Below are 23,902 nucleotides of genomic sequence, written 5' to 3' on the forward strand. Positions count from 1 at the left end.
AATTACTGTGCTATATAAGTTACATATGATACTTTGTTTCTCACAGTGTGAGGTAGGGATTACTATCTTTATTTTATAAATGAGAAACAGGAGGCTAAGTCAGTGGTGCGTGAGAATCTGAACCAGAGTTTATTTCTCTCATTCACTCTGCTATACCACCAACTCATCTGCCTTCTTTTCATCTTTGAGTCCTAGCTCATCACCAGGAGGTAAAAGCTCTAGTCCTCACCCAGTGATACAGTGAACACATAGGCAGGTTCCTCTTTGCTGTGTAGCTCACAGGCCCCAGGATCCCAACCAGTTCTCATCAGTTAGGAGTAACCCAGGGGGCCTCAGTCAGTGAAATCCTGGGACCAGGTCCTGGGTGGAACCTGAGATTGAAACCATAAATGGGAAGGGCACTGGATTCACTCACAAGACTGTGGTTTGAGACCCAGGTCTATCACTCACTACTCAAGTGACTATGGAAAAATCAATCTACCTCCTTGAACCTTTGTGTTTTCATCTGTGCAATGAGGAGGGTGGATTTGATCAATGGCTTTCAAAACTGTATTTTTTAAGAAGCGAAGTTCTTTTTTTTCCCCCTGAGATCAAGAGTTGGACGCTTAACTGACTGAGCCACCCAGGCGCCCCTGAAAAGTGAAGTTCTTTTAGCAAATGGAGTCGTATGTTGAAACCCAGTAATAAAATAGATACAGAGGTAGAGCAAGGGCAGGATCTGGAGGAGGCATGAGTTCATCTATCTCCTGGGCCTCCTTCTAACCTTCATCCTATCTCCAGGGAGCCTCTGAGGCATGTGAGGCCTTGCAGAACATGATTTTCAAACTGTGTACTCGCTCAGCTCTAACTTTATCCCAGTTCTCATATTCTATGATTTAAAAAATATCTGTAGCCACTTGACGAGGGCATTAGAATTGTATTAGAAGAGAAATAAGGTCAAGGATGATAGTTCAAAGGAGAAGGGGCATTAAGTTGTAAAAGATATAATCAAATGACTTGACTGGGGATGGCCAGGGGCATGCTCTTGATGCGGAGGACCCTGAAACTGGGTACTGGTTTTACAGGGACTGGAGCAATGTAGGGGCTGGGCTTTATAATCCTTGTTTCTGAAATCTGTTGTATTTCTGCAATTAGTTTATTTAAATATATATTATTTTAGTCTGACAGTGATATTCCAGTGGTTGATTTTATTTTCTTAAAGGATTCTTGATATTGAGCTATTAACTTTTAATTATAATACAACTATGATTATTACCATCAAAATACTTTTCCTTGTTTAAAAATATGAAGTTTAGACAAATTGGTTCATGTTCTCTAATGAGTAAAAGCTCAGATTGTATTGTTGGCAACTCTTGGCTTAAAGACCTTCTTCATGTGTCTGTATTAACCTGTTAAACTTGGCCAGCATCTCCCGGGCCCTGCGCTGTTCCTGTGACTGACACCGTTTCACCGGTTTAACTGTGACATGTCTGTGGCCACAGATCTTTTTCACTTACCTGCCTCCGCCTTCTGCTGCTTCTCAATTTTCTCCAGGCGCCCCAGCAAGGAGTCAATTTTCGTTTTGATCTGGGTTAATTCTTTCTTGATTGTCTGTAACTCATCTGATTTCACTGGAAAGGGGAAAAGGGAAAGAAAGCAACAGAATGTCAAATGTACCATTACTCAGGTAGAACACAACTCACAGACACCCCGTGTTTTCTCAAGATGGTGTCAAATTACATAGGACACTTTTCAATCTTATCAGCTTCTCGTTACTTCCACTGATCCTAGAATACCGGAAGACATTGGCAATTACAGTGATTTTCAGTGACGTGAGCATTTGATACTAAATCTTTTCACTGAAAGTTACACAAAGGGATGGAGTAATCTGGAAACATCAAATAACTAAATGATACGAAACTCAGTTTTGGCAAGTAGTAGAGTTAATCTGCACTGTAAAATGGATTCAGACTGAGGAATGATAAAATCATGGCAGATATGTTAGTACTACTTTGAGGTCGATGTTGTAATACATATTTCAGGAGTCAATGATATTTTTAATCTAGTCCCCTGGTATTTTATTGAAACCAGGATATAACGTTTATCCTCTGAAGAAATGTCTTAGATGCTAGAGAACTCTAACAGAACTCTTGCTACTTCACCTACTCTTTAAAAAAATGAGGCAATGGGTTGTATGTGTCCCTAAAAGCCGTGGCGCTGGAGGGAAGAAAATTCACTGAAGTTCCCACTGGTATTTTCTACAGTAGTGGTTCTCATTCCAGGTTTTGGATATTTAGTATGGTTTCAAAGAAAAGCAAGTGGGGACGAACACAAGACTGGCAACTTTTCATTTTGCCAAGTAAGGATGTTAAAAACAACAACAAACATCCTACTATCAACAATAATAATTATTTTATAAAGAAGAGGCTTAAGAAAAGGACATTCTCCTATTTAAAGGGCAGTCCTTCAAATGAAATATATTTATGTTTATGAAAAATTCACTGCACTGTTGCTATTTTCTCATTTTTTGAGAACTATTGGGAAATTTGCCATGAACCCACAATAACGAAAGATCGAAGATTTCAAAGCTATCATTACAGAAAATCTGCATCTGCCTAGGAGTTTTCAGTAGGTGGGGTTTCAGGTGTCCATGCCTCAGCAGAGACGCTTCAAGATCGGGGGGCACAGAGCTTGATGTCAGCCTATTAATCCTCTGTTACTTTTTTTTTTTTTTAAAGATTTTATTTATTTATTTGAGAGAGAGTGAGAGAGAGAAAGAGCACAAGAGGGGGAGCGGGAGAGGGAGAAGCAGACTCCCTGCCGAGCAGGGAGCCCGATGCGGGACTCGATCCCGGGACTCCAGGATCATGACCTGAGCCGAAGGCAGTCGCTTAACCAACTGAGCCACCCAGGCGCCCTATCCTCTGTTACTTTTGCTTCAAGTTTGTGATGATCTCAGCCTGGTTATTCCCCAGAAATTTTGGAAGAAATGAGCATTTAGCTTCGTTCTTTAGTCTTCAGGAAATTTTTTTTTATAAATAATAAAAACTAAATGCAATCTTTGTTTGCTTGGAATAGAGCTATATTTCAGCTAAGATATGTGATATAATATAGATGATAACGTATGCATCAATATACATTAATTGATGAAAGGAAGCACATATTTTTTCCAGTATAAAAATGAGAAAACATTTTTTATTATAAAATCAGAAATTTCTTTTACAAAAAGCAGATTTTTATTTATGATGCAAAGTCGCTTGCAAAATAAAAACTGCAAGAATCCAGGACCCCGTGGTGTGTTCCTATTATGAAGAACCAAACTGAAAGTAGAACACAGTTTAAAATAGAGAATTTCTTCTAATGTCAATTATTTCAGGGACATCAAAGTGCCATTGTGGAACTGCAGCGAAATTTGAAAAACATCATCTGTCACAATTGCAAATTGATTCCACTTTGAAGAATGATTTTCATTTCCTTTGATGGAAGCACGTCATGTAGTTTTACTTAAACCTATCAAATTTAATAGAAAATATTTTATCTTAGAACATTAGATTTCAATGCACGAGAAACGGGACTGTGGCTGGAAACCACATGTATTAGTAAGTAGAGCCACTCCTCAGCCCAGGAATGCAGTTGACTAATTTTAATGTCTTTATCTCCTTAAAAAAAAGAAACAAAAACCCCACCAATACCCCATTTTATAGAAACTACGTTACAAACCACTAGAAATCTGGGCTCACCACATAGGAACTTAACATGTATCCAGGATGTCAAGGTTGGCTTTAAGTCTAGACTCATGTCTAGCACTGTAGGAACACTTCTACGATCTGAGTCAGACTATTATAAAATTTGGGTTTAATTAGTTGGTGGTATTTAAGCTTAGAGACAACAAGGATCTGATCTGCCCAAGTTCTGTCTGCTCTTTCCTGCCTCTACCAGGAAATTCTGAATCCGTCTCCAGCCCTATGCAAGTTGCCCAGCTTCAGTCTTGGAATGGCTAGCAGCAAAGGCTCATCAAGGTCCTGCAAAGCAGGTTAAAAATAGTTTTGGCTGCTTTTTGAGCAATTGTGAAAGCTGTCTTCTTACTGCACTTCAGTGCTGTTCTTGGGAGAGGGCGTGCCACTTACCTGGCCTACTTGGCTGGAGTCCTGTTTTTACCTTTCTTCAGTTGGATTAACTACCTATAGATTTGGGTATGGGTCTGTGTTATTGTGTCTGGTTTCCAGATGGAATTCCTGGGATGAGCCACCTCTATACCTGATGTGCTTCCCTCTAGAGCTCTTCTCTGCTTTTTTTTTTTTTTTTTGGCTCCTGTTAACAATTTCTCTACTGCACTGTGGATTGCATTAATCTGCTATTCCATCAAAATAGACGTGTATTTTACTAGCTTAGATTTCTAAACTTAGAATTTAAAAAATTTTTGCAACTTTCATTTCTGACATTTTTCCAAAAAATAAAAGTGAGTTCATAATTAAGGAGAGCCTTAGATCCAAAGCTTCCCAGTTCATTTTTCTTCCTTTCTACATTTTCTTTCCCCGTCCACTCTCTGCCCACTCTTACCTGGGCTTCTGCCTTTAATTTGCCCAGCCTATAGCATAGTGCCTTCAAAGTAATAAGTCATAAACCTTTTCTATTGAACACTACCAGAATGTCCCCATTTCTATAGGGAAAAGGCCAGAAACCCACAAACATGTGCACAAACCAAACTCTTTAAACTGGTATTCAGGGTCTGCTCCAAAGTATATTTCCAGCTGTATATTCCATTTCCTCTCAAAGCATACTCTTCACTTGAACAGAAAAGCTTAGTGCTTAATCATATAATGCATGGAACCAGGTAGACTCTAGTTCACATCAATGTCCCTTTGGGGAGTCACTTGTAATCACTAATATTCAAGTTCCACATCTGTAATTTCCATCCTCTACCTTAGAGGCTTGTTATAAAAATTTAATGAGGTAATTCACGTAAAGACTTAGGACCACACCCAGAACATCATCATACCCAATAAATGATAGTAGCAGAAGACATTATTTCTATTACTACTACTATTATTATTATTGCTATTATTTTTATTGATATGCTTATCCCAGCAAAGACTCTCTCTCTCTCCCCCAAATATGTCTATCAAAATCCTATATGCCTTTTAGGGCTTCATTTAAAGTCTTGCCTCCCCTATGGATTCTTCTTTGACTAATCCTCTGGAGGGTGCATCTCTCACCTGTAATTTATTTAATGGCATCTCATATTTGCCGCTAGATACATACTGTCTATTGAATTTTTTTAAAGATTTTATTTATTTATTTGACAGAGAGAGACACAGCAAGAGAGGGAACACAAACGGGGGAGTGGGAGAGGGAGAAGCACGCTTCCTGTGGAGCAGGGAGCCCGATGCGGGGCTCGATCCCAGCGTCCTGGGATCATGACCTGAGCCAAAGGCAGACGCTTAATGACTGAGCCACCCAGGCACCGCTGTCTATTGATTTTTACTTAGTATGACCACTTTTCATACTAAATTGTGAGCTTCTTGAGAGTGAAGACCTGATTAGATATTGGAGAATTTCAAGAGTCATGCTTTTGAATATTTTCTGTGTTTTAATAAGCTCCTTCTTCTATTACTGATTGTTGAGACTCCTGATGCTTACCATGAGGTCCTGGGCTTTGAAGCCTGTCCTCCTTAATTAGAAAATTATATTAACAGGTTTAAGAAAAGATCCTAAATTAGATTAGTAAATAGTGAAAATTTTCTATCTTTTCATCATAAAACAGATCCATAAAAATTATTCAGATTCCAGATTAATAAATTATTCTGATCTCTGACAATACAACATTTCAAAAAGAAGGGATTTTGGACAGTTGTTTGAAGCAAGACATATTAATAAATTTACCCCCTCACAGGCTCTCAACAACCAAACTCTTTCGAATGGAGAGAAGGCATCCAATTCCTTCTTTTTCTTCCTTCCTTCCTGCCTGCCTGCCTGCATTCCTTCTCTCTTTTCCCTTCCTTTCTTCATTCCTTCCTTGTTTCCTTCCTTCCCTCCCTCTTTCTTTCTCTTTCTCTATCTCTTTTTTTTCTTTCCTCTTTCTTTCTCTCATTCTTTTCCTCCTTTCATGTTTAACGGAATTTATAGCTCTGTGTTTTAAACACAGCAAGAAATTAGCAAATTTCAGAAGATCTTTAGGTATATGTATAAGTAGGTAGGTCACTGGATGCAATTTCAACCCAACCAACAAATCTTTTTTAAAGCTTTGTGCATGTACCAGACACTAAATTGGAATTGGCTGTCTAATGGAGAGATAGATAAGCAAACAAGAAGTGCAAGAAGAAAATTAGCATGGAAATATACCTTTTCTTAATCAGAAGCACTCTGATAAAAGAATAAAAGAAGGACATATACCTTTGGCAGCCACACTTTTGTATTTTTCCCTAATTCCACCTCAGTTCTTCAAAATCTAATATCCTTATCTTCAAAGATACATTGCATAGAATATAGTGCCTTTATTTTTATATAGAGAATTAGATCATGAGAGTCAGGAGTATTTTTTACTAAGAATAATATGGAATAATTTCAATCAACTTGCTGTTACATAATTGTTATATAAAAGTAACCTAATGTAGACAAGCTAGGGGCTTGGGATGGAGAAAACTGCTTTACTTCCCAGTCAGCCCCAAATTACCTTCCCTTGACTCATCTGCTTGCCTTTCTAATTATCTTAGGCTTTAGTCACAACTGTTCCTTGTTCCTTTAATGTGTCTTGTGTTTTCAGACATCTATATCTGTGTTTCTGTTGTCTGCCCTACACTCTCATCTCCTCCACCTGGTAAATGTCATTTGATTTTTAAATAGTCAGCTCAAATGTTGCCTACAGAATAAAGTCATCCTCAACCCTTGAACCTCTTCTTTAAAAAGCTCATCCTCTTTGTACTCATACTTCTTTCAAATGATACTTTAAATGATCTTTTCTTTAAATGTCTCTCTCCCTGACAAGGGCAGGAACTGCTCTCATTTTTGACTCAAGTGTCTAACATATTTATTCAACAATATTCATGAAGATCTGTTATTGCTGGGCTCCTTCCCAAGAGCTGGGGACATATTCATAAACAAGAGAGACAAAAGTCCCTGAAATGATGGCACACCCATCTAGCAGTGGAAGAAGACAACAAATATCTTTTATTTGTTTATAAATATAAATATAAAATGCAGACAAGAGGTTAGGGAAGACCTAGCTAGGGAGTAAGATTTGTCAATATATATATATACAGTGGTAAGGGAAAGTTTCACTGATAAGGTGACATCTGAGCAAAAGTCTCAATAAGGGGAGGCAGCAAGTCATGGGAATATCAAGGGATAGTGGGATGGAAGACTATATGAGGCTGAGGAATGGTAAATGCAAGGGCCTGACGCAGAAGTATATTTGATGTGTTTTAGGGACAGACAAGAGGACAATGTGGCTAGAGTGGAATGAGCAAGTGCAAGAAGAATACAAGAAGTCAAGAGGTAAGGTGGAGAGTGGAGAAGAGTGAAAAGGTATATGGAGAAGATTGTATAGAGTCTTGTTGGCCAAAGTTAAATACTATGGGTTTTATTCTGAGTAATATAGGGGCTAATTGTTACATTTAAAATTTTTTTAAATTTTTTTTTAATTCACACATAAGTAAACAGTGTTATATTAGTTTCGGGTGTGCAATATAATGATTCAAGAATTTTATACAGTACTCAGTGCTCATCATGACAAGTGTACTCTTAGTCCTTTTTATCTATTCCACCCACCCCCCCACCAACCTCCCCTCTGGTAACCAGCAGTTTGTTCTCTGTGTTTAAGAGTCTGGATAGCAATAAGCAAAAGAATGAAACTGGACCGCTTTCTTACACCATACACCATACACAAAAATAAATTCGGAATGAATGAAAGACCTAAATGTGAGACAGGAAACCACCCAAATCCTAGAGGAGAACATACGCAGCAACCTCTGTGACCTCGGCCATAGCAACTTCTTACTAGTAAAGGAAATAAAAGCAAAAATGAACTATTAGGACTTCATAAGATAAAAAGTTTCTGCACAGTGAAGGAAACGATCAACAAAATTAAAAGGTAACCGATGGAATGGGAGAAGATATTTGCAAGTGACATATCTGATAAAGGGCTGGTATCTAAAATCTATAAAGAACTTATAAAATTCAGCACCCCCAAAACAAATAATCTAGTTAAAAATGTGCAGAAGACATGAACAGATATTTTCCAAAGAAGACATAAAGATGGCTAACAGTTACATGGAAAGATACTCAACATCAAATTATGGAAAGAGCCCAAATGTCCATCAACTGATGAATGGATAAAGTAGAGGTGACACACACACACACACACACGCACACACTAAAATATTACTTAGCCATCAAAAAGAATGAAATCTTGCCATTTTACAGTGATGTGGATGGAGGTAGTGAGTATTAGGCTAAGCAAAATAAGTCAGAGAAAGACAAATACCATATGATCTCACTCATTTGTGGAATTTAAGAAACAAAACAGATAAATGTAGGTGGAAGAAAAAATAGGCAAACTAGAAAACAGACTTAACTGTAGAGAACAAACAGGGTTGCTGGAGGGGAAGTGGGCAAGGGAATAGTCTAAATGGGTGATGGGCATTAAGGAGGGCACTTGTGATGAGCACTGAGTGTTGTATGCAAAGTGATGAATCACTAAATTCTACTCCTGAAACTAATATTACACTGTATGTAATCTAACTAGAATTTAAATAAAAACTTGAGACAAAAATAATACTATCTTCAAAGGAAATATGTCTTCCTCTTTTCTTTTAGATAAATTTTACAACAAAAACTGCAAAAGAAAACTACAGACAAAAGAAAACATACTGTCATAATAAAAAATATTTGGCTTCCAGCTGATGATACTTTATTTTTCTATGGTGATCATAGGGCTTGAATTTAGAATTTTTCTTCAAGATCATCTAAATGATAAATGAATAAAAATAAAGTTCCTAGAATATATTACTCTAGCCTGCTTTTGGGCAAGCAGGATACTACAGAAACTAGGAGTCAGTTTACATCGTACAGATAATCTCAAATATTTTTCCTAAACCATTGCTGTAGTTAGTATTCTACTCAGGAAAAAAAGAAAAAAGAAGCCATGTTAAATCATTTCAGACTTGCTCTCTCTAAAGAGTTCATTGATTTGCTGATAAATGTTATTACATTCTGATACAGTCAACAAGATGTTTGTGTTTTTTCCAGAGTGATGAGATATAATCCAGAAAGGAAATTAGGCATATGAGATGATACTATCTGTTTATATCAAAAAATGTGTGCATCTCTGATTTATGTGGTGAAAAATATTTCAATTTATTTTAGTCACCTGTGGGGTCAAGTCTATTCAGGGACAAACAAAGAAGCTTCAGCTAACTGTCTAGATCAGTGGTTCTTAACAGAGAGTAATGCCCTACATGGGATATTTGCAATGTCTGGAGATATTTTTGATTGTCACAACTCAGAGATGGTGGTGTTACTGGCATCTAGTGGGCAGCCAGTTGGCTAAACCTCATAAAACATACAGGGTAGCCCCCCACCCAACACCACACCAAAGAATTATCTGATTAAAAATGTCAATAGCGTCAGGCCTTAGAAACCCTGGTCTAAATAATTATATACCCTCCTTCACCAACACCATGCTTTTAGGAACTATTTGGAAAATTTAAAACTGTTTGTGAACATGTGGACTTCAACAATTATTCACATTAATTTGTTTCTCTTTTTATTTATTTCCCCCAGCCTTTGATAAATTATTTAAATATAAAACAGTAAAGGAATAAAAATAATTTGCATAGAACTTAATTTATTAGTGACTTTTACATTTACTACTTCATCAGTAAAGGAACCTGAGAATCTGACAATTTACATGACATTCTCAAAGTCATACAATGGCTGTGTGTAATGTAATAATCTGAACAGGTAAAGTTCAGGCTCAAACCCAGGTCTTTTGACTATGAATTCTACACTCTTTATTGTGCCATACAGCTTCATTTGATGTGAAAAATACGATCGTCAGTTCTAGCTCTTTCCTTCATGATGCATTAAGGAACCATATTATTTTTAATTGAGTCACATCCAGAAAAAATGAAGACCACTGATTTCCATAAAATAGATTTTAAGAAATCTTTATCATTATCACTTTAATTTGTCTACTTCAGCTTCTTTTGGTCCTTTTCCTCTTATTCATATATTTTAAGCTAGTTTAATATGCAGAAGCTAATTTGCCAACTTTGTAAATAGTTTTCAAAAGTCAGACTTTAAAAAATTTTGCTAAAACAAATTGAAGCAATTTGTGTAATTCTCCATTTATATATGTAAATATAGTTTGGCAATTACCACATTCATGGATGGAATTTCCTAGAAAAACAAATTATATATATGTGCATATGTGTGCATTTATAATACCCATGCCTGCTTACATCTACACTAATTCTTTCTATATATTTTTAGAAAGAGAAAATGAAATGAAAAATGAGTTCATTATTTTATTCAATAACTATTATTCAAATACCTGCTGTATGCATCCATGCATCTAGCATACCATTACCAGCTGCACATATACCATCTTAATTAATCTTTATGATAAATACACAAAATATGTATTATTAAAATTGTTTTATAGATTAGAACAGTGAATGTTAGAGAAGTTAAATAATGTGTTTAAGACTGCCTAGCAATATGTCTAACCTTTAAACACTTACCCTAACACTAACCCTAAACCTAACACTCTGGAGGGGTCTCTGAACTACAGGATCCCAGGCACATACCCTCCCTCTGGCCCTAAACCTAACCCTCACCCTGTCCCTAAACCTATCCCTAATACTGGCCCTAACCTGAACCCTAACCCTAGATCTGATTAAAAAAAAGGAAGATGTGGTGTGTGTGTGTGTGTGTGTGTGTGTATATATATATATATATATATATATATATATATATATATATATATAAAAGCATATTACTCAGACATAAAAAAGTACGAAATCTTGCCATTTGCAATGACATAGATGGGCTAAAGACTATGTTAAGTGAAATAAGTCAGAGAAAGATGAATACCATATGATTTCACTCATATATCAAAATCAACAAACAAAACAAAAGAAATGAACAAAGGGACAAAAAAGAGAAAAGGGCAAACCATGAACCAGACTCTTAACTATAGAGAACAAACTGATGGTTCCCAGAGGGGACGTGGGTGGGGGGATGGGTGAAATAGGTGATGAGGATTAAGGAGGGCACTTGTGATGAGCACAGGTTTTGTATGGAAGTGCTGAATCACAATATTGGATGCTTAAAACTAATATTACACTGTATGTTAACTGGAATTTAAATAAAAAAAAATAATCTATTTGCACATTTCTAAAAAAAAAAAAAAAGGACTGCCTAATAAAAAGGCAACAAAATCAAGTTTAGAGTAGACTGCCTGATTCCAAAGCCATGCTTCATTTTTGTTTGTTTGATTCTTCCCCTGCCTCTCCAAGCCATGAGCTTCTCATTATGATGAACTGCCTCCTTAACCTCATGCAGTTTATAATTAGTGGAGGAAGTAAATGTGTAAGCAACTTCTTATAATACATATGAACATGAAATTTATAAAATAATGGAGTAAAATGTGGAAGGCAAAAATAATAGTGGTGACAAATATTCCACAAATATTTTAAGAGTATACGCTGTGCAGTGCAAAAGTATCTTGAAGAATGAATCTGTAATCTGAAGTGGAGAGAACAGATGTGCATACAAATGACTGTAACATGAATCCAAGGGCTTAAGTCTTATAATAGGAAGATGGACAACAGGTTTGGTTTTATGATGATGCCCTTGTAGCACAGAGGGGTCCAAACTTGTTTCATGTGAGTGGTATTGCCTGAACTGGACCTTGAGAACCAGGTAAAATTATTAATAATGTTTATCTATGTATAAGATAGATAACACAGTTGATAACACATTTCTTGATATAAAGGAAAGGGCTTTCAGGTGGAGGTGTATGAACATGAGTTTAAAAGCATTTAAATAAGAGTACAATTAAGCTAGGGGAAGGGTGGTGGGAAACTGGAAGTACGGGGTCAGATATATCTTGAAAAGTCACTGAAAAAGAGTTTCGACTCTTATTAGGTAAATGGTAGCAATTTTGAGTTTCGAGTGAGGAATTGACAGAAGTAATTTGTTTTGAATAATCCTGCAGTTGGGCATGCAACTAATGGGATTAGGGGAGCGCATAGAGCCCAGAAAAGTAGTCAAGAGACCAGGAGAGTAGTCAGGGCTCTGCTTGTCAGCACATGATCTGGGAAAAAGCAGCAGAAGCAGCAGCAGAGGTAAAAAATGTTATTAAGATCCTTTGATAGGATTTAATGCTCACAAACTTTTATAATCCCACAGTGGAAAGATTAGATCCTTTCTGGAACTTTTAGTGGAGCACAAAGAAAATCATAACTTGTATAGAGGAACTGAGAAAACATCTCAAATGCTCACAAGCTATACTGGTATTAGGAATTTATCAAATATTTTGCTATTTGCCTCTTTTTCTGGTTATATTAATGAGCCACATTAAAACTTAGTGAAAAAAAGCCGAGATGCTCACAAATTTATTTATTTATTTATGGTAAATACGTTATAATTATTTTGGTTGTGCTACTTTGTATCTAAGTATTAGGTTGTGATGTTAGCAAGGATTTATTACTCTGTTTATACTAAGTGCTTGTCAGTGTTCAGACTGTAAAGCCATGTGTATCTGAGAAATTCATTTGTGTTTACCAAGATGAGCTAAATGGGCCTGAATCTCATTCTCCTAAATTAATTACTGAACTAAATACTATCCAAGAATTTGGCTCTTAAAATAAGAAAGCATTGCAGGGTATGCCAAGATCTCCATACTTTTAGGTTTAGGTTTTGGGTTTTTTTTAAAGATTTTATTTATTTATTTGACACAGAGAAAGAGAGCACGAGCAAGGGGAGAGGCAGGCAGAGGGAGAGGGAGAAGCAAGCTCCCCACCGAGCAGGGAGCCTGATGCGGGGCTCGATCCCAGGACCCTGGGATCATGACCTGAGCTGAAGGCAGACGCTTAACCGACTGAGCCACCCAGGCGCCCCTTTTGTTTAGGTTTTATATGCATATTACATCCATGTTATGGGTTGAATTATGTCCCCTGCAAAATTTATATGTTCAAGTCCTAGCCCCTGATACCGCAGAATGAGATTGTATTTATGAATGGGGCCTTTGAAGAGGTAATCAAGTTAAAACAAGGTCACTAGATCCAATATTTCCTACTCCAATATGACTAGTGTACTCATAAGAAGGAAATTTGGACACACACACACAGAAGGAAGATGATGTGAAGACACAGGGAAAAGACAGCCATCTACAAACCAGGGAGAGAGGGTTGATGCAGCACCTTCCCTTATAGCCCCTGAAGGAACACACACGACCCCATGATCTCCAACCTCCAGACCCCAGAACTGTGAGAAAATAGATTTCTGCTCTTTAAGCCACCCAGACTATGGTGTTTTATTGTGGCAGTGCTAGCAAACAAATAGAGCCATCATATAAATTTCTTAAACTATTATTTTTGATCAGATACCACTTTGCCGAGAATCCTCATTCCCTCAGCCCGGGATGAAATTCAAACCCTTCAATATTCTCCACAGTTTGCTGTTGTCCAGTTACTCAACTTTATCTTTTGCTCTGCTTAATTATAATACCCGTAGTTTCTTAACTGACATATCTAGCACTAAATTTTTGCTTAGATAGTAATAGTAATTAATAATAATAATAACCATTATTATTGCTATTATAGCTTATTATTAAGACTTTTAGAATATGAGACACTGTTCTGAGAGCTTTATGTGTGTTGGCTCATTTAATCCTCACAAAAACTTATGGAGAGGGCAGATTATTCTTATTTCCCAAACCAAGGTACAGCAAACAAAGTTGCCCCCAAACACACAATTCATAAATGGCGGAGCCACTGTTGGATTCCAGTTAAAGCAATTTCATATCTAATATCCTTAACTACTGTACTCTGTTGTAACAACAACAACAACAACAATAAAACCCCTCCCTGAACATTAACTATGTGACAAGACTTGCCTAAGAACTTTATAAGCATAAGTAATTTAATTCCCACAACCATAGTATTGTTATTTCCATTTTCCAGATAGAAAATGGAGGAATACAGGGATTAAAGGATTTCCCCAAGGCCAAAAGTGAGTATGTTGTCTAACACGGATTCCATCCCAAGGCAATTTGACAGCAAAGCCTCTGCTCTTCTCCACCTAGGTACTGTGTCTTGGAAAGCAGGAGTCTCTCTGATTCTATTTTTTCAAATCCACTTATCCTTCTAAACTTAACTCAAAATCTTCTATTAAGCTTTCTTTAAACCCTATGGCCAACAGCAATTTCTTTCCTTAAAACCTAAAAGCAGAATATATATTTTGGCCAAGATAATAGATGGATGGGGATGTTTAATGATATTTTGCTGGATATTATCATTGTATCTCTGGTTGATGCTTTGCCTCCATATTTAAATAACATGCTTTCGAGGGGAAAAAAAAAAAACAACAACACAACAATTCCTTAGTTCTCAACAACTATTTATTAAATTTAATTGAACTATCTTTAATTTCCCATTAGATGCTTGAGGGCTTTTGTGTTAGTCTATGACCTATTCTGTCATCAAAAGTACATTGACAGGAACCCAAAGACATCAAAACTTACAATGATTTTACTTGTTAGTAAAAAAAATAAATAAAAATTTTTAAAAATGGGGTGCCTTGGTGACGCAGTTGGTTAAGCAGCTAACTCTTGATTTTGGCTCAGGTCATGATCTCAGGGTTGTGAGATCGAGCCCCATGTTGGGCTCCATTCTGGGTGTGGAGTCTGCTTAAGATCCTCTCTCGCTCCCTCTCCCTCTGCCCCTTCCTCCTTGCTTGCAGGTGCTCTTTTTCTTTAAAAAAAATAAATAAAATATTTAAAAAATGATTTTTCTTGTTAAACATTAGAATTTAAGTTAATTATTTTAAAATTGATTTAATATTTTTTTTCAGAGGGCACTCATTTTTCCACTAAGAAACCACAGCTAAAGTTCATAAGTATTCATGTCTTCTCTTTTGCAAAATGCTTAAATACAACATCACATCTTTTTATCTTATGATTCCATGGGACAGCACAAATTGATTACAACAGTTGGGGGATACATTCCAAGACCCCCAGTGGATACTTGAAACGGCAGATAGTACTGAACCCTATTATACTATGTTTTTTCCTATACATACATACATACCTTTGATAAAGCTTAATTTGTAAATTAGGGACAGAAAGAAATAGAACAATTATAACAATATTCTTTAATAAAGTTATGTGAATGTGGTCTTTCTCTTTCAAAATATTTTATTATACTGTGCTCATCCTTCTTGTGATGATGTGAGATGACAAAATGCCATGTGAGAGATGAAATGAGAAGAATGACATAGGTGTCATGATGTAACATTAGGCTACCATTGACCTTCTGATGATATGCAGAAGGAGGAGCATCTGCTTCTGCACCCTGGTTGGCCATGGGTAACAAATTCTGGAAAGTGAAACCACAGATGAGTGGGGGGTAACTGCATAGTTTTAGTTCAAGTTGATTTGCAAAGGGACAAATACTTAGTGGTAATTTTTTTTTTTTTTGGTAATTTAATTTTTTAAAAGAGCAATCCATTTTCAACACTTATTAGTATTCAACCTTGGCAAATTATAGTGTTAATATATTTTTTCTTTGTATTTTTTTTCCACAGCAGAATTTAGTCATATTAAAATTCTGAAATAAGAAATGACAGATTGTCTAAGCTATAACATTAATTTCCTCTTCTGTACTTGCCAAGTCATTAAATACTAGGAAACAACTATTAATAAAAGAGCAAGAGGTACCTCAGTAAATATTCATTCACTTAAGCTAATATTAACATAGTATATTTTACATTTCACTAGAATTTTTCATTTGTGATTTAAATTTGAAAATTATTGTTATTCCCAGGTACCAGGCTAATTATAAAAGTACTTTTAAATAATGAATACACACATACACACACACGTGTGTGCGTGTATATAATATAATCTGCCTATATGATTTTAGAAAGAATGTGTAATTGTGATTCTCGTTTTGCTTGCTAGTGAATTATATATAAATATTGTTTAGATTTATGTTTCATTAAAATAACACTAACTACAGTTAATTGAATGAAGAAAGAAAGAAAGAAAGAAAGAAAGAAAGAAAGAAAGAAAGAAAGAAAGAAAGAGAGAAAGTGACCATGCTATGGGTTGGAATATGATCCCCCAAAAGATTTGTTGAAGTACCTGTGAATGTGACCTTATTTGGAAACAGATCTCTGCTGATGTATTCCACTCGAAGTCATTTAGGGTAAGCCCTAATCCAGTATGACTGGTGTCCTCTTAAGAAGAGAAGAGACAGACACAAGGACTCAGAGACTTGGCGGGGGGGAAGGGGGGGAGGCGGTCACCATAGGACAGTGGAGAGAGACTGAAGTGGAACGTCTGTAAACCAAGGAATGCCAAGGATTGCCAGCACACCAGAAACTAAGAGAAAGGAATGGAACAGATCTGTCCTCTAGAACTTCCAGAAAGAGAGCACAACTCAGCTGACACTCTGGGTTTCAGACTTCTAGCCTCCAAATACCTGTTGTTTTAAACCATTCAGTTTATGATAATTTATTACAGCTGCCCTAGGAAATGAATACACATAAAAAGATGAAAAAATAAATGGATGTATGAGGGAAATGTGAACCAAAAGAGAACCTTATCAGTAAAGGATCAAAATATCAGACAAAGCAGAATTCAAAGCTAAAAATAGTAAATGGAATACTATATAAATGTAAAAGTTACAATTCTCCAAGAGGTTACAGAGAGTCAGTATTGAAAAGGCCACAGACTGAAGAGACTACATTCTGGAACCAGATGCTCTAGAACCTGGCTATAGCAACTGGCTCTGTTATTGAACGGCTCTGTGACTTTAGAGGTATCACTCAACTTTTCTATGCCTCATTTTCCATATCTATAAAATGAGAATAATAATAATACTCCATTTATATGGCAGTTATAAGGAATAAATGAATTTATATATGTAAAGTTAATATTGTAAAATGAATTAATATATGTAAATGCATATATGTATTAATGCATGGTTGAAACAACAGCTGTCATAAACACCAAAAAAGTGTTAGCTATTATTCTTTCTCCTATTATTAATATAAAACACTATTTAAAAACCATCTAAGCAACATGGGACATAAAACCAAACCTCAAGAAAAGAAAAACTTTAAAATTTTTTTTTTTTTTTAAGATTTTATTTATTTGCGAGAGAGACAATGAGAGACAGAGAGCATGAGAGGGAGGAGGGTCAGAGGGAGAAGCAGACTCCCTGCTGAGCAGGGAGCCTGATGTGGGACTCGATCCCGGGACTCCAGGATCATGACCTGAGCCGAAGGCAGTCGCTTAACCAACTGAGCCACCCAGGCGCCCAGAAAAGAAAAACTTTATAAAGTCACTATCATTGTAGAAGATTTTAAGTAATCACTTTCATAATTTGACATAATTTTCCACAAAAGAGCAAGTCGAGAGAGGACTGTATAATACAATCAACAGGGTAAAACACACATTCTGTTCTATGTGAAAAGCAGAAAATGTATTCTATTTTCCATTCAGAAAATCTGATTATTATGGAACCCAAAGGAACTCTTAATAACCTCAAAAAAGATTTTTATAATCCTTATTCTCTCTCCATGATCTAAGAAAACTAGAAATCAAAAAATAAAAAGGCCAAAAACAATGTAACCATCTAAATATTAAGATATTTACTTTCAAATAACTTCTGGAAACTACTACTCTTCTCTGCAACAGTGGGGTATATGACAGTCAAGTGGCTGGATCCTACTCAGTTGCACTTACCCAAGAATGGCCACCACTCAGTGGTTCTAACCTAGGGGGGTATTATCTCCTTAGGGAAGATTTAGAAATGTCTAACAGTAGATACAGCTGTTACAAAGACTGAGGAATGCTACTGGCATTTAGGGTTTGGGCGTCAAGAATGCTAGAGTTCTACAAAGCTCAGAATACTCTTACACAATATAGAACTTACATGGTCAAAGAGCCAATAAAGTTCCAATTGATAAACATTGTTTTAATAGTGACCACAGGACAAAGACTCCACAGATGCTTAAGATATTTCTAGTTGAAATGAAGTTAGTATTACCATGGTAAAAAAGTCTTCTATAAAACTAGCAGGCAATTCAATGTTCATTTTTTCACAGCAAGAACCGAATTCAAGAGATTTCTTTGCTTTTGATGATAATCTGAGAGCATACACAACTCTGTTTAGAGATTGCTGCAGAAACTAATTTCCTTTTATTACTAAAACTCAAAAAGGGAATTCATATTTATCCACAGAATAGATAGATAAATGGATAAATAAGTACACAGGGAACTCTAAATCAATTTGTTATTTAGCTTTTATTAGCTAAGTCAAAGTCCAAGCAAACCAAACTTGAGTCATTTACCAGGAGCATCAGTGCTTCTGGTAACTATGTTTTTGCACATTCTCATGTAAAAACAAAATATTTCAACAGTGTCCTTTCTTGATATTTCTGATGGTACTAAGGTAAAAGGCAATGTCCTATAGTAGACAACATGTAGACACGAGTTCTAGTCTTGGCTATGTGACCTTCTCTGTGTTTACTCATCAATTTAAAATTGGGATAATAGGGGTGCCTGGGTGGCACAGTCGGTTAAGCTTCTTCCTTGGGCTCAGGGTCAGGCTTCCTGCATCAGGCTTCCTGCTCAGCAGGGAGTCTGCTTCTCTACCCCCATCCCCCACCCATCCCCAAGGCTTGTTCTCTCTCTCTCTCAAATAAATAAATAAAATCTTTAAAAAAAATAAAATTGAGATAATAGTATTTGCCTTACTTGTCTTAAAAGTTGGGAGGCAGAGTAACTACAAAGTCTCTACAATGGCCTGCCAATCTATTCTGGAACTTGACCTTTCTCTACCTCTCTCACCTTATTTCCAGCTACGTTGTCCCTCCCTTACTCTGCTGCAGCCACACTCGTTTCCCTGCTGTTCCCTATTAACCTAAGGTCTCAGCACTGACCATTCTCCTGCCAGAACGCTTTGTCCCCGAGAGCTTCAGACTCACTCTCTCACTTCCTTGCTTCCATCAAGTCTCCGTTCTAATGCCATTTTCATCAGAGAGAGGTAGCCATATACCATCCTATGAAACTTTCTCTTTCCCTTTATTTATTCTTTGACATAGCAGTGATCTACAATGTAACATCTCATATTCTAATTTGTTTGCTTATTGTCTGTGTCTTCTCTGCTACAAAATAATCTCAAGGAATGCAAGAAGATTTTCTATCTTTTCCTTATGAATACTATTCTAATAGCAAATTAGTTTTTCTGAATCCGTCTGTATAAAAATTTAGCAGTGTGTTTTGTCAGAAAGTTTATATCTTTACTTTTCACTAATTAACGTGAAATTATGTTAATATTATTTTATTTTTACGACATAAAATATACTTTCAGACACATAACCATAATGATTTAGCATAGTACGGGAAGTTACATTTTTAACATCTCTATTATGTCATTTGCCTATCTTAATTGTCCCAGTGCTCAAATATTCAAAGCATGCACTAATTTGGAATATTATTTCCCTGAAAAGATACTATATGCACATTCTTTTGAAATGAATTTTTTTTTCTTCCCTAAAAGCAACATGTTATATTTCACAACTGTAATATGTTACAAACCAGGTGGGCCTAAAACATGTCCTTGCTCTGATAAAAGTTTTCAAATTGGTCCTGGGTTTTTGTTAGTCACGCTTGTGTTTGTCTCCCTACTGCAATGTAGTATGATGCAAAGCTGAGTCCCTTCCTTAGCCATTTTATATTTCTCTCATACTATGTACCAAACACACTCCATAATTATTAATTTATTGAATATAGGCATTAGTGCAATGATAAGTAGTCCCTCTCTTCTTCTTTTTTTTTTAAGATTTATTTATTTATTTATCTGACAGAGAGAGACACAGCGAGAGAGGGAACACAAGCAGGGGGAGTGGGAGAGGGAGAAGCAGACTCCCTGCTGGGCAAGGTGCCCGATGCGGGGCTCGATCCCAGGACCCTGGGATCATGACCTGAGCAGAAGGCAGACGCTCAATGACTGAGCCACCCAGGCGCCCCTAGCGCCTCCTTTAAGCAGAAATAAATTAAGGAAGATTACTTACATTTAGAGCCTGATGAAGATGACCCACTGCCGGTAGATCTCGAGCCCCCTTTCATGGAAAAGACTCCTTTCCCCCTGCGCGTCGTAGTGACGGCCACTCGGGGACGCTTCAGCGGAATCACCGTGCGGGGAGGTGGAGGCACACGCCCGTGGTAGTCGAATAACCTTCAAAAACACAAGCGTGGCTGAGATTGGTTTATGCCTCCGTGTTCTGTCAAATGTGTGAAATGATTAAGAAAATGGCCTTGTAAAAGATGTCCATAAATGTTTCTGTTCTTGTTCTCACACAGGTGTTTATCAGAAACAGGATTCTAATACAGACTATGCGTTCTGGACATTAGAATCTAACTCTCCAATATGAACTCGTCTTTAAGGCATGAAAGTACAGGGAACTCTGCGCCCAGAGTACACGGCCCTTTGTTGAAGTCAGGCTGAGCTTTTTTCCCAAGTATATTTCTCTGCTCAGTCTCACAGATTTATCCTTCTTAGGATAGAAATCTTCCTCTTCTACATCAACACTTATTAGCGCACTAGTTCGAAAAGAGGAAAAGATCATGCAGAATCAGGAACAAGGCAAAGCAAATTATTGTTCCATCATGAAAAAGCTCATAAGGAAAATCATCTTGAAGTTAAGTCTAGATTAAAGAGAACAGCTGTGAGAGACAAATCCACATGGTGCCGTACCTGTCTCTAAGGACTTTTTAAGTAACAAGACTCCTCTGACTGTAGAAAAAGGGAGACTGGGTTTGAGTAAAATGGCACCAGCAAGAGGATAAAATTTTGTTGACTAGAGTATCAGTGGAAATACGTATCACGATGTCTTTTTACTATTCTGACCATTTGCTAGACATGTAAATTGAGACTACTGATATTTATATAGTAAGCTATTGAAAATTTCTCTAACCAAAAAAAGTACCAATAAAAATTCTAGAAGCTTTTACTAAAAAGTGAAAAATGATAATCCCCACAATCAATGCATTCCCCCTAAACAGTGAAAGGAATAAAAGTATGAGAATATTTACTCATTTATATAAATATATAAGTCATAGATTCAGAAGCTTCATATTGTTCATACTGCATATTCATAAACAACACATTTTTGCAGACTTAGCACATTTGAGAAGCATGAAAAGTCAGAGAAAAAATTTGAGGACATATTTACTCACTTACTTTTTTTTAAAAAACTATTTACCAGCAAACCAGATGTGTTATTATGTTATCCACTATAAAGAGAATAGTGTTATTGACTTAGAATGATCATTGATACTACTTTATTGTGACATCATTATATGGATTACATTCTCGTAATTGTTTTAAAACAGTCAATAAGAATAATCTAATATGAAAGTCAGAAGTGAATTTCTATAATAGGAAAAAAACAGTTTCTAAAATAGGTCATTTTATAAAATTACATCAAATTATTTACACATACCGATGAATCCCCTTTTAGAAAACAATATATGAAATATAATAAAGGCAGGTTTCCACATATTCATTCAGAAACATTCAAAACTATGATACTATGGGGGTAAAAAAGTAGCATATAAACCACGCTTAAAGCAGAACTTAGTACTGGGGCTGTCTCCCACATTAGAGAGCTAAAGTGTTCAAAAACTATTTGGAAACATGCTGGGGAGAAACTAAGAGATGTTTGGAAAGGAAAAGAAATGAAATGAGACAGAGTTCAAGAGAGGTGCCATCCTCTGTGAATAAGCAAAGTCCATTAGAGCTGAAGAACTGCTGGCAAAGAACAGGGCATGGATGTCAACACATTATAGTTTACTTCAAAGAGTATAGGCAGGATGAAGCTGAAAAGGGTTATGAATATCATCCATACCACTAGGGGCTGGAAACTCAAAAGGGTCAACTAAACCTGTCCCTCATTTCAATCACAAAATAAGGACTCCTTTACTTATTTATAAGTTGAATTCACACAGCACCTTAAGCTAGTGAACCAAAATACGAAGGCACTTTTTATGAGCTCTAACACCCAAAGCTATCGAGGGGAAAAAAAATATGGCAACTGACTCATCTCTTCCAGGGTAGATGCTGCCGCTTCAGATGAAAGGCAAGTTCTTTTGGAGGGACCATTGAAAGTGCAATTTAGCTGGTTCATTAATTAAGCTAATCTATAAGTTGGGCTGAGAACATTTCTAAAGCACAACTAAAATATACAGCGATAGAGGAATGCTATAATGAAAATGCAGGCCAAGTAAAGCCACCATACTCACTGCGACTTCAGTGACTATGTTCAAGAATATTTTACAGGAAAGTGAAATATTTCTCACTATTTCTTATTGCTTCCCCCAGCCAATGATTACAAAGCGTCCAGTGTCCGGCAGGCCTCAGCTTATGTTGAGAAAACAGAGCTGGATTTGCTCATTGTATTTGTGACATGCTTTTGATATGCGACATACATTTTAGTCACATACTCAGTATGTGTCGTGCGTGTCCTTTGCTGTCAATTCCTATAGAGCGTAGCCCTTGTTCTCTGAATATTTTGGTGCGTTGCTTCAAAGGGCAATGACTTCTTTCTCATCAAGGTATCAGGTAAGGTTTTACCAATTCTTTCTGCCACTCTGATGGGAAGATGTGCAATATTAGAACTTATATTTTAAAAAGGGATATGTCATTTATAAAAAAAAAACAAAACAAAACTAAAGAAGGGTATGGATACTTCACACGACAGCATAATTTTGAATTTTACAAAATTTAATGGAGTTGAGGAGTTTCTTAATTTTCATTGGTTACACTTGAGTTTACCAGAAATTAAAGGAAGGAAGACTGGGTATTGTCTTAATGCACAAAAACATAACAAGGTAAGAATGGGAAGTGGGGCAGATTTTCTGGGATTCAAGATAGGATGTAGGGTTCTTTTAAATACAGAGGGAAGTAGGTGAGAGGTAACCCATGAAGGGAGACACAACCATTGGCTTTCTCATCAGAATTCTGTTTATAGAAAATCTAAGAAATTTTACCTTTATAAGGTATTAGATCAGCAAAATTGTTGGGATAAAGGAAATCGTCCATTTAGGATTATGGACTGACAGCAAAGATTGCAATACAATAGGATTAAATGGAATACAAATCTCAAAGGTCAGTTAAAAGCTTAAAATTTCTTCTTTCTCATTTTTTTTTGGTTCCTTTCACTCTTAGAATTATATTCCCTCTCCTTTTTCTTTAGTGGTTCTTCATTTTCCCTATTGTTTTCCCTCTAATATTTATTGGTCAAATACATAATGATTTATAATGAAGCCAAACACATAATTTTTCCTTCCTCAATGTCTATTTTAAAATAAGAACCCTAAAAGGCTTACTCTCAAGCAAGAAATAAAATAAATGTAACCAAATTTTACTAAAAACAACCCAATAAAGAAATCTGAGGATTTAGTTTGCTTTATTTAATAAACATTTCTACTTTTCAAGTGCTCATTTCTTGTTTGGAATTCTGTTTGCTTTAATAATAGCTGAGCTATGTAATTTTATTACCTAGCAAAAGGCAAAATCTGGTAAATAATATTTATATACCTGATAAAAATAAACATAGCTTGTCTCTAAGAAGAATATGGATATTGGCTATTAAAAATTAGCTGTTTTGGACAAAGGCAATTTGG

General features: G+C 36.3%; 1 protein-coding gene across 3 annotated transcripts in view; it reads right to left on the reverse strand.

The window, feature by feature from the left end:
- The window catches only part of RALYL (RALY RNA binding protein like), a 693,429-nt gene that overhangs the window by 48,002 nt on the left and 621,525 nt on the right, over positions 1 to 23,902 (reverse strand). For all 3 annotated transcript variants that reach the window (XM_054512552.1, XM_045896308.2, XM_045896307.1), the window contains 2 exons: positions 20,290 to 20,453; positions 1,497 to 1,610 (listed from right to left, as the gene is read on the reverse strand). In XM_054512552.1, coding sequence (XP_054368527.1) covers positions 1,497 to 1,610; positions 20,290 to 20,453 — 278 coding nt within the window. The remainder of the gene's footprint in view (positions 1 to 1,496; positions 1,611 to 20,289; positions 20,454 to 23,902) is intronic.

This window comes from Mirounga angustirostris, unplaced genomic scaffold (assembly GCF_029215605.1).
Source record: "Mirounga angustirostris isolate CCGP_5_RB_7025 unplaced genomic scaffold, mMirAng1.0.hap1 SCAF_4, whole genome shotgun sequence".
NCBI classification, from domain to species: domain Eukaryota; kingdom Metazoa; phylum Chordata; class Mammalia; order Carnivora; family Phocidae; genus Mirounga; species Mirounga angustirostris.